This window comes from Ranitomeya variabilis, chromosome 1, assembly GCF_051348905.1.
Source record: "Ranitomeya variabilis isolate aRanVar5 chromosome 1, aRanVar5.hap1, whole genome shotgun sequence".
NCBI classification, from domain to species: Eukaryota; Metazoa; Chordata; class Amphibia; order Anura; family Dendrobatidae; genus Ranitomeya; species Ranitomeya variabilis.
In genome coordinates, this window is record NC_135232.1 from 109,615,904 (window position 1) to 109,633,431 (window position 17,528).

At 47.4% G+C, this 17,528-nt stretch overlaps 1 protein-coding gene across 4 annotated transcripts in view; it reads left to right on the forward strand.

The window, feature by feature from the left end:
* The window catches only part of GFM2 (GTP dependent ribosome recycling factor mitochondrial 2), a 65,396-nt gene extending 60,409 nt beyond the window's left edge, over positions 1–4,987 (forward strand). For 3 of the 4 annotated variants that reach the window (XM_077287562.1, XM_077287553.1, XM_077287569.1), the window contains exons 19-21: positions 1,827–1,942; positions 2,038–2,220; positions 4,753–4,986. In XM_077287562.1, coding sequence (XP_077143677.1) covers positions 1,827–1,942; positions 2,038–2,220; positions 4,753–4,878 — 425 coding nt within the window. In that variant the 3' untranslated portion in view covers positions 4,879–4,986. Of the gene's footprint in view, positions 1–1,826; positions 1,943–2,037; positions 2,221–4,752 lie in introns of all 4 variants that reach the window. The other variant, XM_077287578.1, reaches the window with a different exon arrangement.
* Positions 4,988–17,528: the final 12,541 nt, after the last annotated feature.

Below are 17,528 nucleotides of genomic sequence, written 5' to 3' on the forward strand. Positions count from 1 at the left end.
TTCCAGAGAACTGAACAAAACAAAAGCACCACAAGCAGTTTAATTATCCAAAATAGCAAAGATTACTTTATTTATCATAAAATTAGACAAACAGATGTATGGAGAGCAAGGGAACACATGTAAGAACACAACATAGCAAGTGCCCATAGAAAGCCATGGACGGCATTGATATTATATACAAAGCAATGGTAAGTCAGGATACATCATGGCGTAACCATGTATACCGCCATACTTCGCTGCCCTGATATTAGTTTAATGCAGTGCATAAGGCAACAGAGTATCCACGCTTATAGCGGAAACATACCAGAGTGTAGTGTCCGTCACCACGCCGTCCAACGCTGTCCCCGACGCGCGTTTCGGTTGTTGTGTTCTTACATGTGTTCCCTTGCTCTCCATACATCTGTTTGTCTAATTTTATGATAAATAAAGTAATCTTTGCTATTTTGGATAATTAAACTGCTTGTGGTGCTTTTGTTCTGTTTAGTGTATATTGCAGTTCGTCCTGCTATGGTTCATATATATGATGGGGACTACCTTTTGGCTTTAACATTGGGCCTTGTATTTTGATATTTACTCCCTGTACATATAGGATGTCAATCGTGATATATTTACTATTCCAGAGAACTGGTGCAGCACATGAAAAGTCTGGGAGATGGGAGTGCGAGGTTCACATTATGGAGGATGTTAGTCTTAGATGGCAAAATAGAGAGCACGAATAGGGTGGTAGACAGATGAGTGAGAAGATGTAGAGTGGTGCAGAACTGTAGAGCGCTTTGTGGGTGAGCGTGATAAGTTTATGTTGTTCTTTATAACCAATGGGCAACCAGTGCAATGGCTGGCACAGGGTAGAGGAATCGGCGTATCAGCTGGACAGAAATATATGTCTGCTGCATTCAAGATAAATTGGAGAGGGAAGAGTTTACCAAGGGGAAGAACAGTTAGTAGAGAGTTGCAATACTCAAGACAAGACTGAATCGGAGCAATAGTAAGGCATCATTCATATGGCCAGGTTTGTCTTGTACACAACAAAAAATAGTAACTGTGTCATCTGTTTGTGGTCAGTTTTTACTATCAGGGTTTCATCAATGATTTTTCACGTATGAGTAAGCCAATAAATTACAGAGCTTCTCCCATTCATTGCATGGATGCCATCCATGTTCTGTCCATAATTTTCACTAACCCATAGATTTGTATTGATACTTTTTCATCCATGCCAGTAAAAAACAGACCAGTCTCCATGATTTTTGTATGGACATATGGTCTGTGAAAAAAATCATGCCTGGTAACAGTCCCATAGACTATAATGGGTACTTGTTCTATTGGTTAAAATCACAGTAAAGCACGTAAAGTTTCAAACTAATAAAAGGTATTAGAGGTATCTTAGAGGTGCAGGTGACGTAATCGAGTGAGTGATTGGTTATAGGGAAGGGACGTTCTCGGTCAAATATAACCCCATGATGACAAGCCTGCTGCTTGGGAGTATACATGGAAATGAAGACATCAGGTTTAGGTAGGTTAATCGAGGAGGAATTAGAAGTATACCACAAAGTATATTTCTCTACTGTTTGGCAACATTCCCAACAGTTTTTCGTTGTCTGAAAGCCCCCTTTTAGATGTTAGGTTTGCTTTACTACAAATGATTCTGTGTGTCCATAAATACAGTGGGGAAAATTACTGCTTGTACTCTCCAAGTCATCAAAAGTGATTTCTACAGGCAGTGCATCTAGATAAATAGCAATCTCAAAAAGCTGATTTGGTGATGGATAGCTGAAATAAATACCATCCATTATGCTTTATTTATTTATTTATATATTTTTTTTATAAAGGTCCATTGCTCGGTTTCCCCCTGCAGGATGTTGGTGTGATTGTACATGAAGTTAATGTCTTACCTGGCACTTCGATGACAGTGGTGTCTGCTTGCATATCACGATGCATGCAGAAAGTAAGTGTGCACTTTCCTGTGCCACCATATGAGATATTAAACAGCCTCTCAATAATGTGGCTCAAGACAACAGTTCCGTATGCTTGTCCCTGTAGGCAATAAAGGCAGCACGAAAGCAAATTCTGGAACCAATGATGAGGTTGGAAATAACTATGGGAGAAGATTACCTGAGCAGTGTCTTAGCCGACCTTTCACAGAGAAGAGGCAATGTTCAGGAAATACAGGATCGCTTAGATAATAAAGTTGTGATTGCCCTTGCACCACTTGCAGAACTGATGGTAAATATCTTTTTCTTTTATATTACATAACTCCAAGAAGTATTGTTTCTCCTTGCGGAGAGTGACATGCTAAGCATGTCGAGGTGAGGAGACTTAAAGTCGCAATGCACCTCTGGGAAATATGCAAATTGTCTCTTCAGAGAGGAAGAGGACTAGAACTCTAGTGCCACCTATTGGAAGTAGCAATCCTAACAGTCAATGTCGACCCTTTAACGAGCCTTGTCACATGACTTAGGATAATAGCCAAACCAGAATCTCAATTTGCAGACACTGTGTTTCGGGGTACTGCCCCTCGTCAGTGCAAAGTGGAGATCTGGTTTGGCTGATTGAGAGGCGTCTGAACAGGATCCTCTCTGAAGAGACAATTTGCATATTTCCAAGAGGAGCATTGCGGCTTTAAGTCTCCTCACCTCGACATGCTTATCATGTCACTCTCCGCAAGGAGAAATGATACTTCTTGGATCCCGGTCAGACGCCTCTCACTCATCAGTGCAAAGCGGAGATCTGGTTTGGCTGAGTGAGAGGCGTCTGACCGGGATCCAAGAAGTATCGTTTCTCCTTGCGGAGAGTGACATGATAAGCATGTCGAGGTGAGGAGACTTAAAGCCGCAATGCTCCTCTTGGAAATATGCAAATTGTCTCTTCAGAGAGGATCCTGGTCAGACGCCTCTCAATCAGCCAAACCAGATCTCCACTTTGCACTGATGAGGGGCAGTACCCCGAAACAGTCTCTGCAAATTGAGATTCTGGTTTGGCTATTATCCTAAGTCATGTGACAAGGCTCGTTAAAGGGTCGACTGACTGTTAGGATTGCTACTTCCAATAGGTGGCACTAGAGTTCTAGTCCTCTTCCTCTCTGAAGAGACAATTTGCATATTACATAAGTGAAATTCTGGTCAAAAGAAACACTTTTGCCCAATGTGGAGGTGCTCAGCCCCACCCCGAGACTTTACTTACATGTTCACACTACTCTGATACAGCGGGTGAAATAAGTATTGAACACGCCACCAATTTTCTAAGTAAGTATATTTCTAAAGGTGCTATTAACGTGAAATTACAACCCATCCAATCCACGCAGACAAAGAAATCAAACCATAGCTGTCTATACACATTATTATGTGTAATAATGTGAAATGACACGGAAAAAGTTTTGAACACGCTTACTAGAATTTAATACTTTTCACAAAAAGCTTTGTTGGTGATGACAGCTTCAAGACGCCTCCTGTATGGAGAAACTAGTCGCATGCATTGCTCAGGTGTAATTTTTCCACACACACTCTTCACATCTTGAAGTTTCCATGGGCTCCTTCTATAACCTTTGAGCTTTTGTTCCTTCCATACATTTTCTATTGGATTCAGGTCAGGTGATTGGCTGGGCCATTCTAGCAGCTTTTTCTTTTTCTGAAACTAATTGAGAGTTTCCTTGGCTGTGTGCATGGGATCATTTTCTTACTAAAATGTCCACCCTGGTTTCATCTTCATCATTCTGGTAGATGGCGGCAGATTTTTTTCAAGAATGTCTCAGTACATTTGTGAATTCATCCTTCAAATATATGAAGTTTGCCAGTGCTGTATGCTGAAAACCAACCCCACACCATGATTTTCCCACCTCCAATCCTCACTATTGGTATAGTGTTTTGGGGTTGATATGCAGTGCCTTTTGGCCTCCAAACATGGTGTGTATTATGGTATCCAAAAAGTTAAATTTTGGTCTCATTTGACCAGACTGTATTCTGCCATTATTTCACAGGTGAGCGTGCATACATGCCATGGAGGTTGAGTTAATTACTTATAGTTTGCCGATTCCATATCTTTCTGTAGATCTTCACAGCTGGTTCTTGCCACTTGGGAAACTCTTCTGATAATTCCTTTCCCTCCTTTTGAAATCTTGCAGGGAGCACCTGGTCATGGCCGCTTTATGGTGAAATTATGTTCTTTCCGTTTCCGGATTATGGACCCAAGAGTGGTCACTGGAGCCTTCACTAGTTTAGAAATTCTTCTGTAACCAATGCCATAAGTATGTTTTGCAACAATAAGGTGGCAAAAATCTTGAGACAACTCACTGGATTTACACATCATGAGATTTTTCTTGTGTGGCACCTTGGTAATGAGACATTTTATGGGCCATCAGTTGGACCAGCTAATATTATTTTTCACCAGTGGCAGGATTCCTCTCTAATTACCGATAGAGGTGCAAAAACCATGGAAAGTCATGACACCAGCTGTTCAAAACTTATTCAATCTGTGATATTTTTAATTATTACACCACTTAATTTATTGACATCTTTGGTTTGATTTTTTTTGCCTGTGTAGATTGGATGGGTTCGTACTAACATTTGGTGAGAATTTCATGTCAATAGCACATTAATAAATATATTTACTTAGAAAATTGGAGACATGTTCAATAATTATTTCACCCGCTGTATAGAATTGACATGTTATAAAGGCACCAGAATAGAAGCAGATACAGTAACTATTGCTAGGTGTAAAGCATTTACAATTCCTCACAATTTTTCCATTTCTCTTTTTCAGGGCTATTCTACTGATCTGCGCTCAGTAACCTCAGGGAACGCCACATTTACATTAGAGCTATCAAACTATGAAGCCATGAATTCCCAGGACCAGAATTCTCTGCTTAGGAAGAAGGGACTTCTATAAACATTATGGGCGCTTATCATTCCATGCTTTATACTGTATTTATTATTTGTATAAAAGTTTACTGGAATAAATTAAGTTCTATTCCACTAAAAAAAAAAAAATCAGATATTCACTTGCAATGGCTTTACTCCACCAAAAATCCAGTCATGTGGTACATAAGAGATCCAGAGTGGCACTAGGAACAGCTGAAGAAGATGACTGGTAAGTATTTTACTACCCCGATATTGCTGATACCTATGGATAAAAAGTCCACCAGATAACACTCTTCTGCAAGCACTGGGCTGATGAGTCTTAGCTTAGTGTCTAATGGAGGCAGACCTCAATGGTTCTCTTTTTTCCACTCTATAAAATAAGGAATGTCGACCCCCGCTTATTCCCACATAAGGCGGGAAAGTGGTCCTAATAAGGAGATTTTTGTGTACTCACCGTAAAATCCTTTTCTCAAAGCCAATCATTGGGGGAGACAGGACCATGGGTGTTATGCTGCTGCCACTAGGAGGAACTAAGTAAACACAGGAAGAATAGCTCCTCCCCTGCAGTATACACCCTCCTGCTGGCTCTCAGTGAACCAGTTCGGTAACAAAGCAGTAGGAGCTTAATATTTAACAAGGATGAACTATGTCAAGAACCAAGTTAACTCAACAAAAACCAAAGCCAATAGGCTAACAGGGTGGGTGCTGTGTCCCCCAATGATTGGCTCGGAGAAAAGGATTTTACGGTGAGTACACAAAAATCTCCTTTTCTCCTACGTCTCATTGGGGGACACAGGACCATGGGATGTCCTAAAGCAGTCCCTGGGTGGGAAACAGTTAACTGCAATTGCTACTTGCACCCACAAGTTACAGATGCGGCACAGCCGCCTGCAAAATTCGTCTGCCGACTGTCGCATCTGCCGAGGCCTGAGAGTGACTATGGTAATGTTTTGTAAAGGTATGCAGGCTGGACCAAGTCGCAGCCTTTCAAACTTGTGCTGCCGAAGCTTGGTGCCGGATGGCCCAAGACGCACCCACTGACCGAGTGGAGTGAGCCTTAATCCCTGCTGGGACAGGAGGACCTCTGACTCGGTAGGACTCCTGAATAGCCGAACTGATCCATTTGGCTATTGTCGCCTTGGAAGCGGGAAACCCTTTCCTCGGTCTTTCCGGGAGCACGAATAGGGCATCTGAATTGCGGAAAGACGCTGTCCGTGAGATGTATCTTCTAAGAGCTCTCACTAAATCCAGTGTGGGAAGGGCCTTCTCGATGCAATGGACTGGTGCCGGACAGAGTAAGGGTAAGACAATCTCCTCATTGAGATGAAAAGAGGATACAACTTTCGGTCGAAAAGACGGGGATGTCCTCAAAACCACCTTATCCTGATAAAAATTCAGGAACGGAACTTGAGAGGACAGAGCCGCCAGCTCGGAGACTCGTCTGATAGAGGTGACCGCAACTAGAAAAGCAACTTTCCATGAAAGGAGAGACAGGGAAACCTCCTGTAGAGGTTCGAAAGGAGCCTGTTGCAAAACTCGGAGGACCAGATTAAGATCCCATGGTTCCAACGGCATCCTATAGGGGGGCGCCCGATGGGAGACTCCCTGAATAAACGTCTTGACCTGTAATCTGTTGGCAATCCTGCGTTGGAAGAGAACAGACAGGGCTGAGATCTGCCCCTTGAGAGAACTAAGGGCGAGACCCAAGTCCAAACCAGTTTGTAAGGACTCGAGAATGGAAGGGATGGAAAAATGTAGAGAACGTCCTCGGTCGCTACACCATGAAAAGAAAGTCTTCCAAGTGCGATGATAGATACGCATAGACGTAGGCTTTCTAGCGCTGATCATGGTAGCTATGACTTCTGGAGAGAAACCTGCCTGGGTTAGGACCCAGGACTCAACGGCCATGCCATCAAACACAGGGCCTCTGAGTTCTGGTGGTAAAAGGGGCCTTGAGATAGCAGATCTGCGCGATTCGGTAATCGCCAGGGAACGTCGGCAACTAGTTGAACTAGTTCCGCGTACCACGCCCGGCGCGGCCAATCTGGTGCAATCAGGATTACCGGTACCCTCTCCCCTCTGATTTTCTTGATGACTCTCGGTAGGAGGGGAAGCGGGGGAAATATGTACAGAAGCCGAAAATGATGCCACGGGAGTACAAGAGCGTCTGCCCTGATGGCTGCCGGATCGTGGGACCGAGCCATGAAGTTGGGAACCTTGGAGTTCAGCCGTGAGGCCATCAGATCCATGTCCGGGGTTCCCCAACGACAGCAGATCTGGCGGAAGATCTCTGGATGGAGAGACCACTCCCCGGAGTCGAGGCATTGCCGACTGAGGAAGTCTGCCTCACAATTGTCCACATTGAGTGGTTTTCCTCAGCCCATCGGGGGATGTGGCCTACCTCTGTCATGGCCGCCCTGCTGCGGGTTCTCCCTTGGCGGTTGATGTATGCCACTGCAGTGGCGTTGTCGGACTGAATCCTGATTGGGTGACCTGCTAGGAAGGGATGGAACTGGAGAAGTGCCAGCCTGATCGCCCGGATTTCCAAGATGTTGATTGGAAGGCGTGATTCCTGGGGGGACCAGCGGCCCTGAGCAGTGTGATGAAGGAACACCGCTCCCCAGCCTAGAAGACTGGCGACTGTCGTCACAACCAGCCAGTGTACTGGAAGAAAAGACTTCCCTTGATTCAGTGAGGATTTCAATGTCCACCACCTGAGAGACTGTCTGACTCGCTGGGGAAGGAGGAACCGACGGTCTAGGGAGAACGGGTTCCTATCCCAAACAGCCAGGAGGGCATGCTGTAGAGGATGGAGGTGTAGTTGGGCAAATGGAACTGCCTCCATAGCTGCTACCATCCTGCCGAGGACTCTCATACTGAAGCGCAGAGAGAGAGAGCGAGGCTGAGAGAGCTTCTCGCTGTAAGACAGATCTTTTCCGGGGGAAGAAGAACCAACCCCCGGGACGAGTCGAGTATCATTCCTAGAAAGGAAATTCGCTGAGCCAATACTGGGGAAGATTTTTTTAAGTTTATCTTCCAACCCAGGCGAGAAAGGGTATCTATTGTGATGGCCACGGCTTCCTTGCAGGAGCGGAAAGAGGGGCCTTTGATGAGGATATCGTCTAAATACGGGAGCGCCACCACTCCTCGGGTGTGGAGTATGGCCACGGCAGCCGCCATGACTTTGGTGAATACCCTGGGAGCGGTGGCGAGGCCGAAGGGCAGAGCAACGAATTGGAGGGGATCTTCCTGAACTGCGAAGCGAAGAAATCTTTGGTGAGAAGGTAAAATAGGAATGTGGAGGTATGCGTCCTGGATGTCTATAGATGCCAGGAACTCGCCTTTTTCCATGGAGGCGATGACAGAACGAAGCGATTCCATCCGGAACTGTCGTACCCTGACGAACCTGTTCAGCAGTTTTAGGTCCAGTATGGGCCGTACTGTACCGTCCTTCTTTGGAACAATGAAGAGGTTTGAATAAAAACCTTGAAACCTTTTGCTTTGAGGGACCGGAATAATAACTCCGTCTTTTCTCAGAGAGCTTATAGCTTTAAAGCACTCTGATGCTTTTGCCCTGGGAGAAGACAGGAAAAACCGGTTTGGAGGATGAGATAAGAGATCTATCTTTTATCCGGCGGACACTAGATCGCGGACCCACTCGTCGTGAATGACCGACAGCCACGTGGCACTGAAGGAAAGCAGGCGGCCGCCTACTTTGAGGGTGTCCCCCGGATACCGCAGGGAGTCATTGTGTGGAAGGTCTGCCCATTTTGGCACCTCTGGATCCTGGCTGCCTAGGCCTGCCTCTCCATGAAGGGGAAGGCTTAAAAGAGGGCTGTGAACCTCAGTCTACACGTTGTGCCCGGCCGGAACCGGGAGATGTGGAAGTGGAGGACCAGTTTGAGTTGTAATGAAAAAAAAAAAAAAAAAAAAAAAAAAAAAAAAATCGGGAACGAACCTGTGGTTGCAGGTTCCGAAAGGGCCGAGAGGGTCTCTGTTGTGGAAGAAATTTACTCTTCCCTCCAGTGGTGTCAGAAATTAACTGGTCGAGCTCTTTGCCAAAAAGGTGACCGCTCTGATATGGGAGAGAAGTCAATGACTTTTTGGAAGTAGAATCCGCACGCCAGTCCCTGAGCCATAAGGATCTCCGGATGGTGATGGCATTTGCTGCTGCTTGAGAAGCGCAGTCAGCGGCATCCAGGGACACGGTCACTACAAAATCTCCAGCTCTGGCTATCTGAGTAGCGAGGTCTGCTATCTCGGGGGAAAGATTGGTATCCAGTATTGCTGAAGACTGCCACCCACGTAGCGGCAAAAGATGGAAAGAGTGCGGCCGCTGAGGCTTCAAAGGCTAAACGCGCCATATTGTCTGACGATCGGTTGGATTTTTGATAGAGGTGCCCTCCGAGGAGGATAAAACAGATTTGGTAGCCAGGCGCGATACCGAAGGATCTACTGGGGGAGATTGTGACCAATTTTTTCTTAGATCCTGGGCAAAGGGATATTTGGACTCCATGGGCTTCTGCCCTGTGAATCGTTTATCTGGACGGATCCTGTGAGATTCAACAATTTGCTTAAACTCGGGGTGAGTAGCTAACACTGAGCTCGTTTGGTCCTCTTAAAGGACACGGCATGATCCGTTTTAGATAAGGGTTCCTCCTCAAGTCTCAAAGTCTTATTCACTGACTCAGAGTCGAGAGTCTCCTGATCGTGATGAAATTCCTGATCTAGGGACGTATCAGAATCGTCCTCTGAAACAGGTTCTCTACTAGCCCCAATGGAAGGGGAGCGAGAAATAGAGCTCTCAGAACCCGAAAACCGTTGATGGTCTGGGGATATGGCATGAGTCCTTTTCCTGGAAGAGTGAGAACTCCTTGGCAAGGTACGACCCCTGGAGTGCGAGGGGTTCTGACTATCGGAAGCGTCGTCCGTGTTAGTGCCCTGGTTAGAGGAAGGGTCTCGGAACGAGTCTAACGCTTTTGCCAGGGATGCCATAGACCGGGTAAGGGAGGTAGCCCACTCAGGGGGACCAGGCTCACTGGGTTCAGTATCAGCAACAGGTGGTTCCTGAGCTGTCAACGGTTAGCTGTGCATAATGCAGTATTGTGACCCCGGGGTAATGATACCTTACAAGAGGTACATGCAGCGAAAATTACAGTGTGGGTTTTCCCAGACTTTTTGTGAGGCTTTGGTTGAGACATAGTAAAGCCTGGAGGAAAGCGCATACTAGCAGGGGAAGGGTTAAGCTATGTGTCTGCAGCTTACCCAGGTCCTGTGTCTTGAGTCCCCAGGGCAGGTCCGCAGTGTAGGCAGAGAAAAAGCCGGATTACTCACCGGTAATGCTCTTTTAATGAGTCCACGACAGCACCCCACATGAGAGAGAGGGATCCGCCCCATAGGAACAGGAAACCTACAGAATAAAAGGAGGCGGTCCCCTCTCCTCCTCAGTTTAGTTTACAGAGTACAAAAAGGGAACCGCAAAAGCTTTAGTATTAATTCTTATTCAGCAACATAAATATCTTAAACTCTATACAACCATTATTTGTGAATTTAAAAGGAAGAGCTGTGCATAACTTAGGGAGGGTAGTAAATGGGTGCTGTCGTGGACTCATTAAAAGAGCATTACCGGTGAGTAATCCGGCTTTTTACCCTTCGCCACGACAGCACCCCACATGAGAGATTTCAGAGATTCATTATTTGGGTGGGATTACTGTATTAAGAACAGCTCTACCAAAGGTTAGATCAGAAGATGTAGATAGATCAAGTCTATAATGGTTGTAAAAGGTAGAAGGTGTAGACCAAGTTGCGGCCTTACATATTAAATGGATCGATACATCTGCTTGTTCCGCCCAGGAGGAAGCCATGGCTCGTGTTGAGTGCGCTTTAATACCCGCTGGAGGAATCTCGCCTTTTGATGTATAGGCCAAGCAGATAGCATCTCTAATCCATCGAGATATGGTAGCTCTCGTGACCCCATGTCCTTTCTTGTGGCCCTGAAAGGAGATAAACAGAGCCCTACTCTCCCTCCATGTCTGACACCTTTCTATATAGGTCAGGATGGCTCTTCTGACATCTAAGGTGTGGAATTTATGCTGTTCTGGAGTTACAGGCGAATCAAAAAAGGAAGGGAGAAATATCTCTTGGGACCTGTGGTAGGTGGACGCTACCTTAGGGAGGTATGAGGGGTCTGGTTTTAGGACTATCCGATCATGGAATATCAGTAAGAAGGGTGGGTCTACTGATAGGGCCTGGATGTCGCTAACCCGTCTAGCTGAGGTTAGGGCTACCAAGAGGGCTACTTTATATGTCAGGATTTTTAAAGGTATTGAATCTAGTGGCTCAAATGGGGAGCTGGTTAAGGCCTCTAGCACTAGATTTAAATCCCACGGAGGTAGACGGGGAATATGGACCGGTTTACTACGTTCACAAGATTTTATGAATCTGGAGATCCACCTATTAGCTGCTATATTGCATCCATATAGGGCTCCTAATGCCGAGACCTGAATTCTTAAGGTGTTTACAGATAACCCCAACTCTCGGCCTTTTTGCAAGAACTCTAGAATAGGTGTGACTGGAACTTGCTTAGTGAACGGTACCGTGTAAAAGTCTAAGAATTTATTCCATACCCTACTATATATCAGGGTGGTAGATCTTTTCCTGCTCAATAAGAGGGTGTTTACTAGTTCTGCTGAGAACCCTCTTGATCTTAGTAGTTGCCTCTCAAATTCCACGCCGTCAAGTGAAGACCTTTCACTTGCGGGTGGAAAAAGGGGCCTTGGGACAGCAGCTTCTTGTCTGATGGGAGAATCCATGGATCGCATAGGCACATGGTCTGGAGACAAGAGAACCATGGTCTTTTCGGCCAGAATGGTGCAATGAGGATTACTCTTGCTTGTTCCCTCCTGATCTTTCTGATCACTAGTGGAATCAGAGACATCGGAGGAAAGGCGTAGGCCAGCTGGAACCTCCAAGGATGGTGGAGAGAGTCTAACATATCTGGGTGATCCATGGCGTTCAGGGAAGCGAACCTTCTTACTTGCCGGTTGTCTCTTGTGGCAAATAGGTCGATTTGTGGTATCCCCCATGATTCTGTTATCATACTGAATATGGATCTGTTTAAGGTCCATTCCCCTTGACGTAACTCGTTTCGGCTGAGGTAGTCTGCCCTGATGTTTTCTACACCTCTGATGTGCAGGGATGTTAGATGAGTCTCTGCCAGCTGGAAGATGTCTGCAGCTATGGTCATTAGACTTCCTGACCTTGTACCACCCTGACGGTTCACATATGCCACTGTGGTGGAATTGTCCGAGTAAATTCTTACATTTGCTCCTTGAATCTGCGGAAGAAAGTGATTTAAGGCATATTCTACCGCTTTTAACTCCTTCCAATTGGAGGAATATGACAATTCTGCCTGGTCCCAAGTATCTTGGGCCAGACTGTCTTTCATATGTGCTCCCCACCCAATAGGGCTGGCATCGGTGGTAATTATTTTAGATGGGTCTATTATCCATGGCACACCCTCTGAGAGGTGGTCCATGTCTAGCGACCAGGATAGTGATTCTAAGATATCTTTGGAAAGAGTTATTCTGCTTTCTAGATGTCCGTCTTTTCCCTGAGCCGACAATACCTCATACTGTAATTGACGAGTATGAAATTGTGCCCATGGTACAGCAGGGATACATAATGATAATGACCCCAGTAAAGACATGCCCTTCCTTAATGTCATGTAGGGGTTGCGTATTGCGTCTGATACCCTTGATTGTATAGTCAGTTTCTTTGCCTGGGGGAGGAAGCATCTCTGACTTACGGAGTCTAGCTGGATTCCTAGAAATGTCTGGACGGTTTCTGGATTCAGCCGGGATTTTTCGAAGTTGACGATCCAACCTAACTCCTGTAGGGACGAGATCGTATTAGATAGACGAGTTTTACACTGAAGCATAGAGTTTCCCACCACTAGAAAGTCATCTAGGTAGGGTATTATCAAGGTATCTCGTTGACGTAGATGAGCCATCACTTCTAATATCACCTTAGTGAAGATGCGGGGAGCCATAGAAAGCCCAAATGGCATTGCAACATACTGAAAGTGTCGAACCTGTCCTTCCAGGGTGACTGCTACCCTTAGATACTTTTGATGTTCGGCATGTATGGGAAGATGATAATAGGCATCCTTTAAGTCTATTCCGGCCATGACACACCTAGGAAACAAGAGTTTTATGGTTGAACTAATGGATTCCATTTTGAAGGTATGATTACGCAGGAAGGCGTTTAATCTCTTGAGATTTATGATGGTTCTAAATGAACCATCAGGCTTATTGATCAAGAATAAAGGGGAATAGAACCCCTTCCCTTCTTGATCCTGGGGAACTTCTATCAGGACTTTTTTAGACAGAAGAGATAGGATCTCTGATTCCAGAGCCCTTTGTTGGTCTTGACCTTTTGGAGATGTTACTATAAAGGAATCCCAAGGGATTCGGTCAAATTCCAATTTTAGGCCGTATTGTACAATGTCCAGAATCCACTGGCTGGATGTTATTTGTTCCCACCTGGGGAGGAAGAATTTTAATCTGCCGCCCACCTCCTGGTTAGCGGTATTTGCGTTTCGGGTTATGGGACCCGCTAAAAAAGGCACCTTTTTGCTTCGGGTCCTTCGACTCCCATCGCTCCCTTTGTTCGAACGGCTTGTTCCTGGTAAAGGGACGTCTTCTGAAGGCTCTCCTGTAGGATGGAAGATACTGGTTAGGGAAGCCTTTTTTCCTTTCTCCTGCTTTACTCAGGAGTTCATCCAGCGCTTTTCCGAAAAGGAACTCACCCTGGCAGGGGATCGCACAAAGTTTTGCTTTGGCCTGTGCGTTCCCTTTCCAGTTCTTTAGCCAGAGTGCTCGCCGGGCTGTGTTCACTAGGCCGGCTGACCTGGCTGCTAGGCGTAGCGAATCCACAGAGGCATCAGCCAAGAATGCTACTGCTTCTTTGATTAGAGGGAATTTCGGCAGGATTGACTCTCTCGAAGTTCTACCTCTAATCTGTTCCTCCAGTTGCTCCATCCACACTAGTAGTGACCTCGCAGTGCAGGTACTAGATATGGCGGGCCTGAACGCCCCCGTGTTGGCTTCCCACGACCTTTTTAGTAAAGCTTCTGCTTTACGGTCCAGCGGGTCTGTCAGGACTCCTGAATCCTCCACCGGTAAGACCGACTGTTTGGTTGTGGAGGCTACAGCGGCATCAACCTTCGGCACCTTTGACCAGGTATTTAGCTCCTCGTCGCTGAAGGGATAGCGTCTTTTAGAGGATGATGGTAGAAAACCTCTATTTTGCTTATCCCACTCTTTTTTTTTACTATTTCTTTAATAGTTTTTATGACGGGGAAGGACCTACGTTTCCTCTGTCCTAACCCCGCGAACATGATGTCCTGAGCCGATTTACTTTTTTTCTCATCTGAGCACCCCATCGTGCTTCTGACAGATTTTATTAAATTGTCCACTGTTGTTGGGAAGACAAAGTCCCCCTTCAGTCTCGGATGAGCTCGGCTGGGATTCCACTTCACCTGAGGATATACATACATCCTCTGACTGTGAACTGACTGGAGATTTGGACCTACTAAGCTGACGGGTACTGGTGGTACTTGTCTGCGCCAACCCCTGCATTTCTTCCCGGATTATAGCTCTGACATCTGATGGAGTCATTATGTTTTCCTGCCGTAAGGTTTGCATGATACACTCCGAACACAGTTTTTTAACATAATCATCCGGGAGGGGCTGCGTACATAAAGCACATTCCTTGTGCTTGGACTTGTGTGTCCTTTTCTTAGTCTAGAGGAAAGATACAGGAGGAACATATATCAGCATATAGGAAGAGACTCTTTCAAAAACTCACCCAGTGAAGCTGACAGGTACCGGTTCTGGAGGCGGATTTCGTTTGGTGGTAGAACCCTTCTCTGGAGGTCGACCACCACTCTTTGTGCTGCTCCTAGCGCTTCTCTCCTTGCTAGGAGAACGCTGTTGCACTGCGGGCAAGTGCGCATCGTCGGCCGGTGAAGCCATCTTACACACACCGGCCCGACGCTAGCGCTGCATTTTTAAATCTGCCGCCCATTCTCCTGCCTCCCCGGACCAACCCGGAAGTGCTCCAGCGACTTCCGGGTTAGACGCGCCGCTCTCACTCACCATGCGGCGGCTAGGGATATTAAGCCGGCCGCAGCAGCGCGCGCGTCCTCACAGTGCCGGGCGGACCCACGGTGACCGGACCCGGACCGTGGATGCTTGGCCAGACGAGGGGGGAGGCTGCAAGCAGGGGCTCCCCCGCCGCTGCTTCTGGAACCGCAGCCCCTGCCGTTCCCTCAGATACCGACGCAGGCGGGTGCATGGCCCAGGGATCCTCTTCATCTGTAGGTAAGCTGGGTCCCTGTAGGAACAGGAAACCTAAACTGAGGAGGAGAGGGGACCGCCTCCTTTTATTCTGTAGGTTTCCTGTTCCTATGGGGCGGATCCCTCTCTCTCATGTGGGGTGCTGTCGTGGCGAAGGGTAAAAACGCTAGTCCTGAGGGCTGTGATAGGAAACGCTGGAGCAGTGCTGCAGCATCAGGGCTGTGGGTGTCCCAAGATGGCAGCCGAGACCAGGAAGTGGGAGCTCATCACAGGGAACGAGAAGCGCCAGAAAAAGTGGGCGGGGCTAACTGCCAGTGGGCGTGACCAAAACTCCGGCCTGTATTGAGGGAATTTTTTTTTTCTCTGCGGTTGCGGCCTGCAGCGCCGCAACCGCTATTAGCGCCATCATTAGCTGCACTCCTTCATGGGGTTGCCGCACTAAGGACCACCCACAGACACAGGCTTAAGGTGCGGACCTCCCATACCCCAGGGACCAGGACCCCCCAGCGCCTCGGCCCCCGCAGTGTACTCACGGTAGATGTGGTGGGCCGGTGCTCAATCCACCGTCGCCATAGTCAGAGAGGGGGTGGAGAGCTTCTGCCGCCATGCGTCATCCGCTATATCAGTGGTGATGCAGAGGGGGGCTGCACGGACGCCATATATATCATGTCCGGCTATGCACCTGGCTCCAGGAGAGGTAGATGGAGGGCTACTCCATGTGGTCGCCTGCTATGGAGGGGGGAGATCGGAACGCGAAGGAACCATCTTCCAAGGTCGGTCCTTCCTTCCTATTCATTGGCAGATGGTGATGACGGATACCAGCCTTCTCGGCAGGTGTGCTGTTTTTCATCACCTGTCCGTTCAGGGACGTTGGTCGGCAGAAGAATCTTCTCTGCTGATCAAGATCCTCGAGATAAGCGCCATTCTTCTGTTCCTTTGCCACTGGGCAAGGATTTTAAGGGGTCTGCCAATCCGATCTCAGACGGACAATGCCACGGCGTGGCATGTCAACCACCAGAGAGGAACTCTGAGTCCCTTGGCGATGGCTGAGGTATCCAAGATTCTCCTCTGCACAGAGCTGATGGTTCCGGTGATTATCTACAGTGCATATACCCAGCGGACAATTGGGCCGCCGACTTTCTCAGTTGCGAGGGTCTTCCATCAGATTTGCCTTCGATGGGGTACTTATGATGTGGACCTCATGGCATCCCGGCTGAACAGAAGAGTTACACAGTTCATTTCCAGGTTCTGTGATCCTCTTGTTGTGGGCGCCGAAGCTCTGCCAATACCCTGGTCACAGTTTGTTCTTGACGGTTTCCTTCCTTTCCACTTCTTCCCAGGCTGTTGAAGAAGATCTAGGGGGAAGGGTGCCTGTCGTTCTGATAGTACCGGATTGGCCCAGGTGGTCTTGGTTCACAGAGATGATCAATGTCCTCGCAGGCGCCCCCTGGTGGCTCCCAGACACACCAGATCTTCTGTCCCAAGGACTCATCTGCCACCGGAATTCTCAGTCCCTCGATTTAACGGCGTGGCTATTGAGTGTCCGGGCTTTCAGATCGGGTGATTCAGACCATGATCCAGGCTAAGAAGCAGTCATTGTCGTGGGTCTATTATAGGACTTGGAGAGCCTATTTCAGCTGGTGTGTGTAATCACATCCCACTTATGTCCTTTGCTCTTCCTTCCATTCTGACGTTTCTCCAGGTGGGACTTGACGCTGGTCTGGCTCTTAGTGCTGATACCTGGCCCTTTAGTGAACTGTCTATTCTTTTTCAGAAAAACTTATCCTCCTGTTCTCAGGTCAGAACATTTCTCCAAGGGGTAGTGCATGCTACCTCTGTACTGAACACCCGTGGAACCCTGGGACCTCAATCTGGTACTGGAGGCCCTTGGGAATTTGCCCTTTGAAGCACTCCAAGAGGTCTCTCTGTCCTTTCTGTCTTGGAAGGTGTTGTTTCTTGTGGCCATCACCTCCATTTGGCGCGTTTTGGAATTGGCTCTCTTCTGTCATCCCCTTTCCTGGTTCTCCACCAGGACAAGCTGGTTTTGCAGCCTCTACCTTCTTTCCTTCCCAATGTGGTGTCCGCCTTTCACCTAAATGAGGAGATTGTCCTCCCTTTCTTTTGCCCGGCTGACTCATCCTCTGAAGCGTTCACTGAACAGGTTAGACCAGGTCAGGGCGGTGCGGGTATATTTGGCTAGAAAGGCCCCCTTTAGGAAGACAGCCTCTCTCTTTGTCATACCAGAGGGTGCGCGTAAAGGCCTGCTGGCCTTCAAGGACATGATTGCTCACTGGATCCGGACGGCAATTTGAGGTAT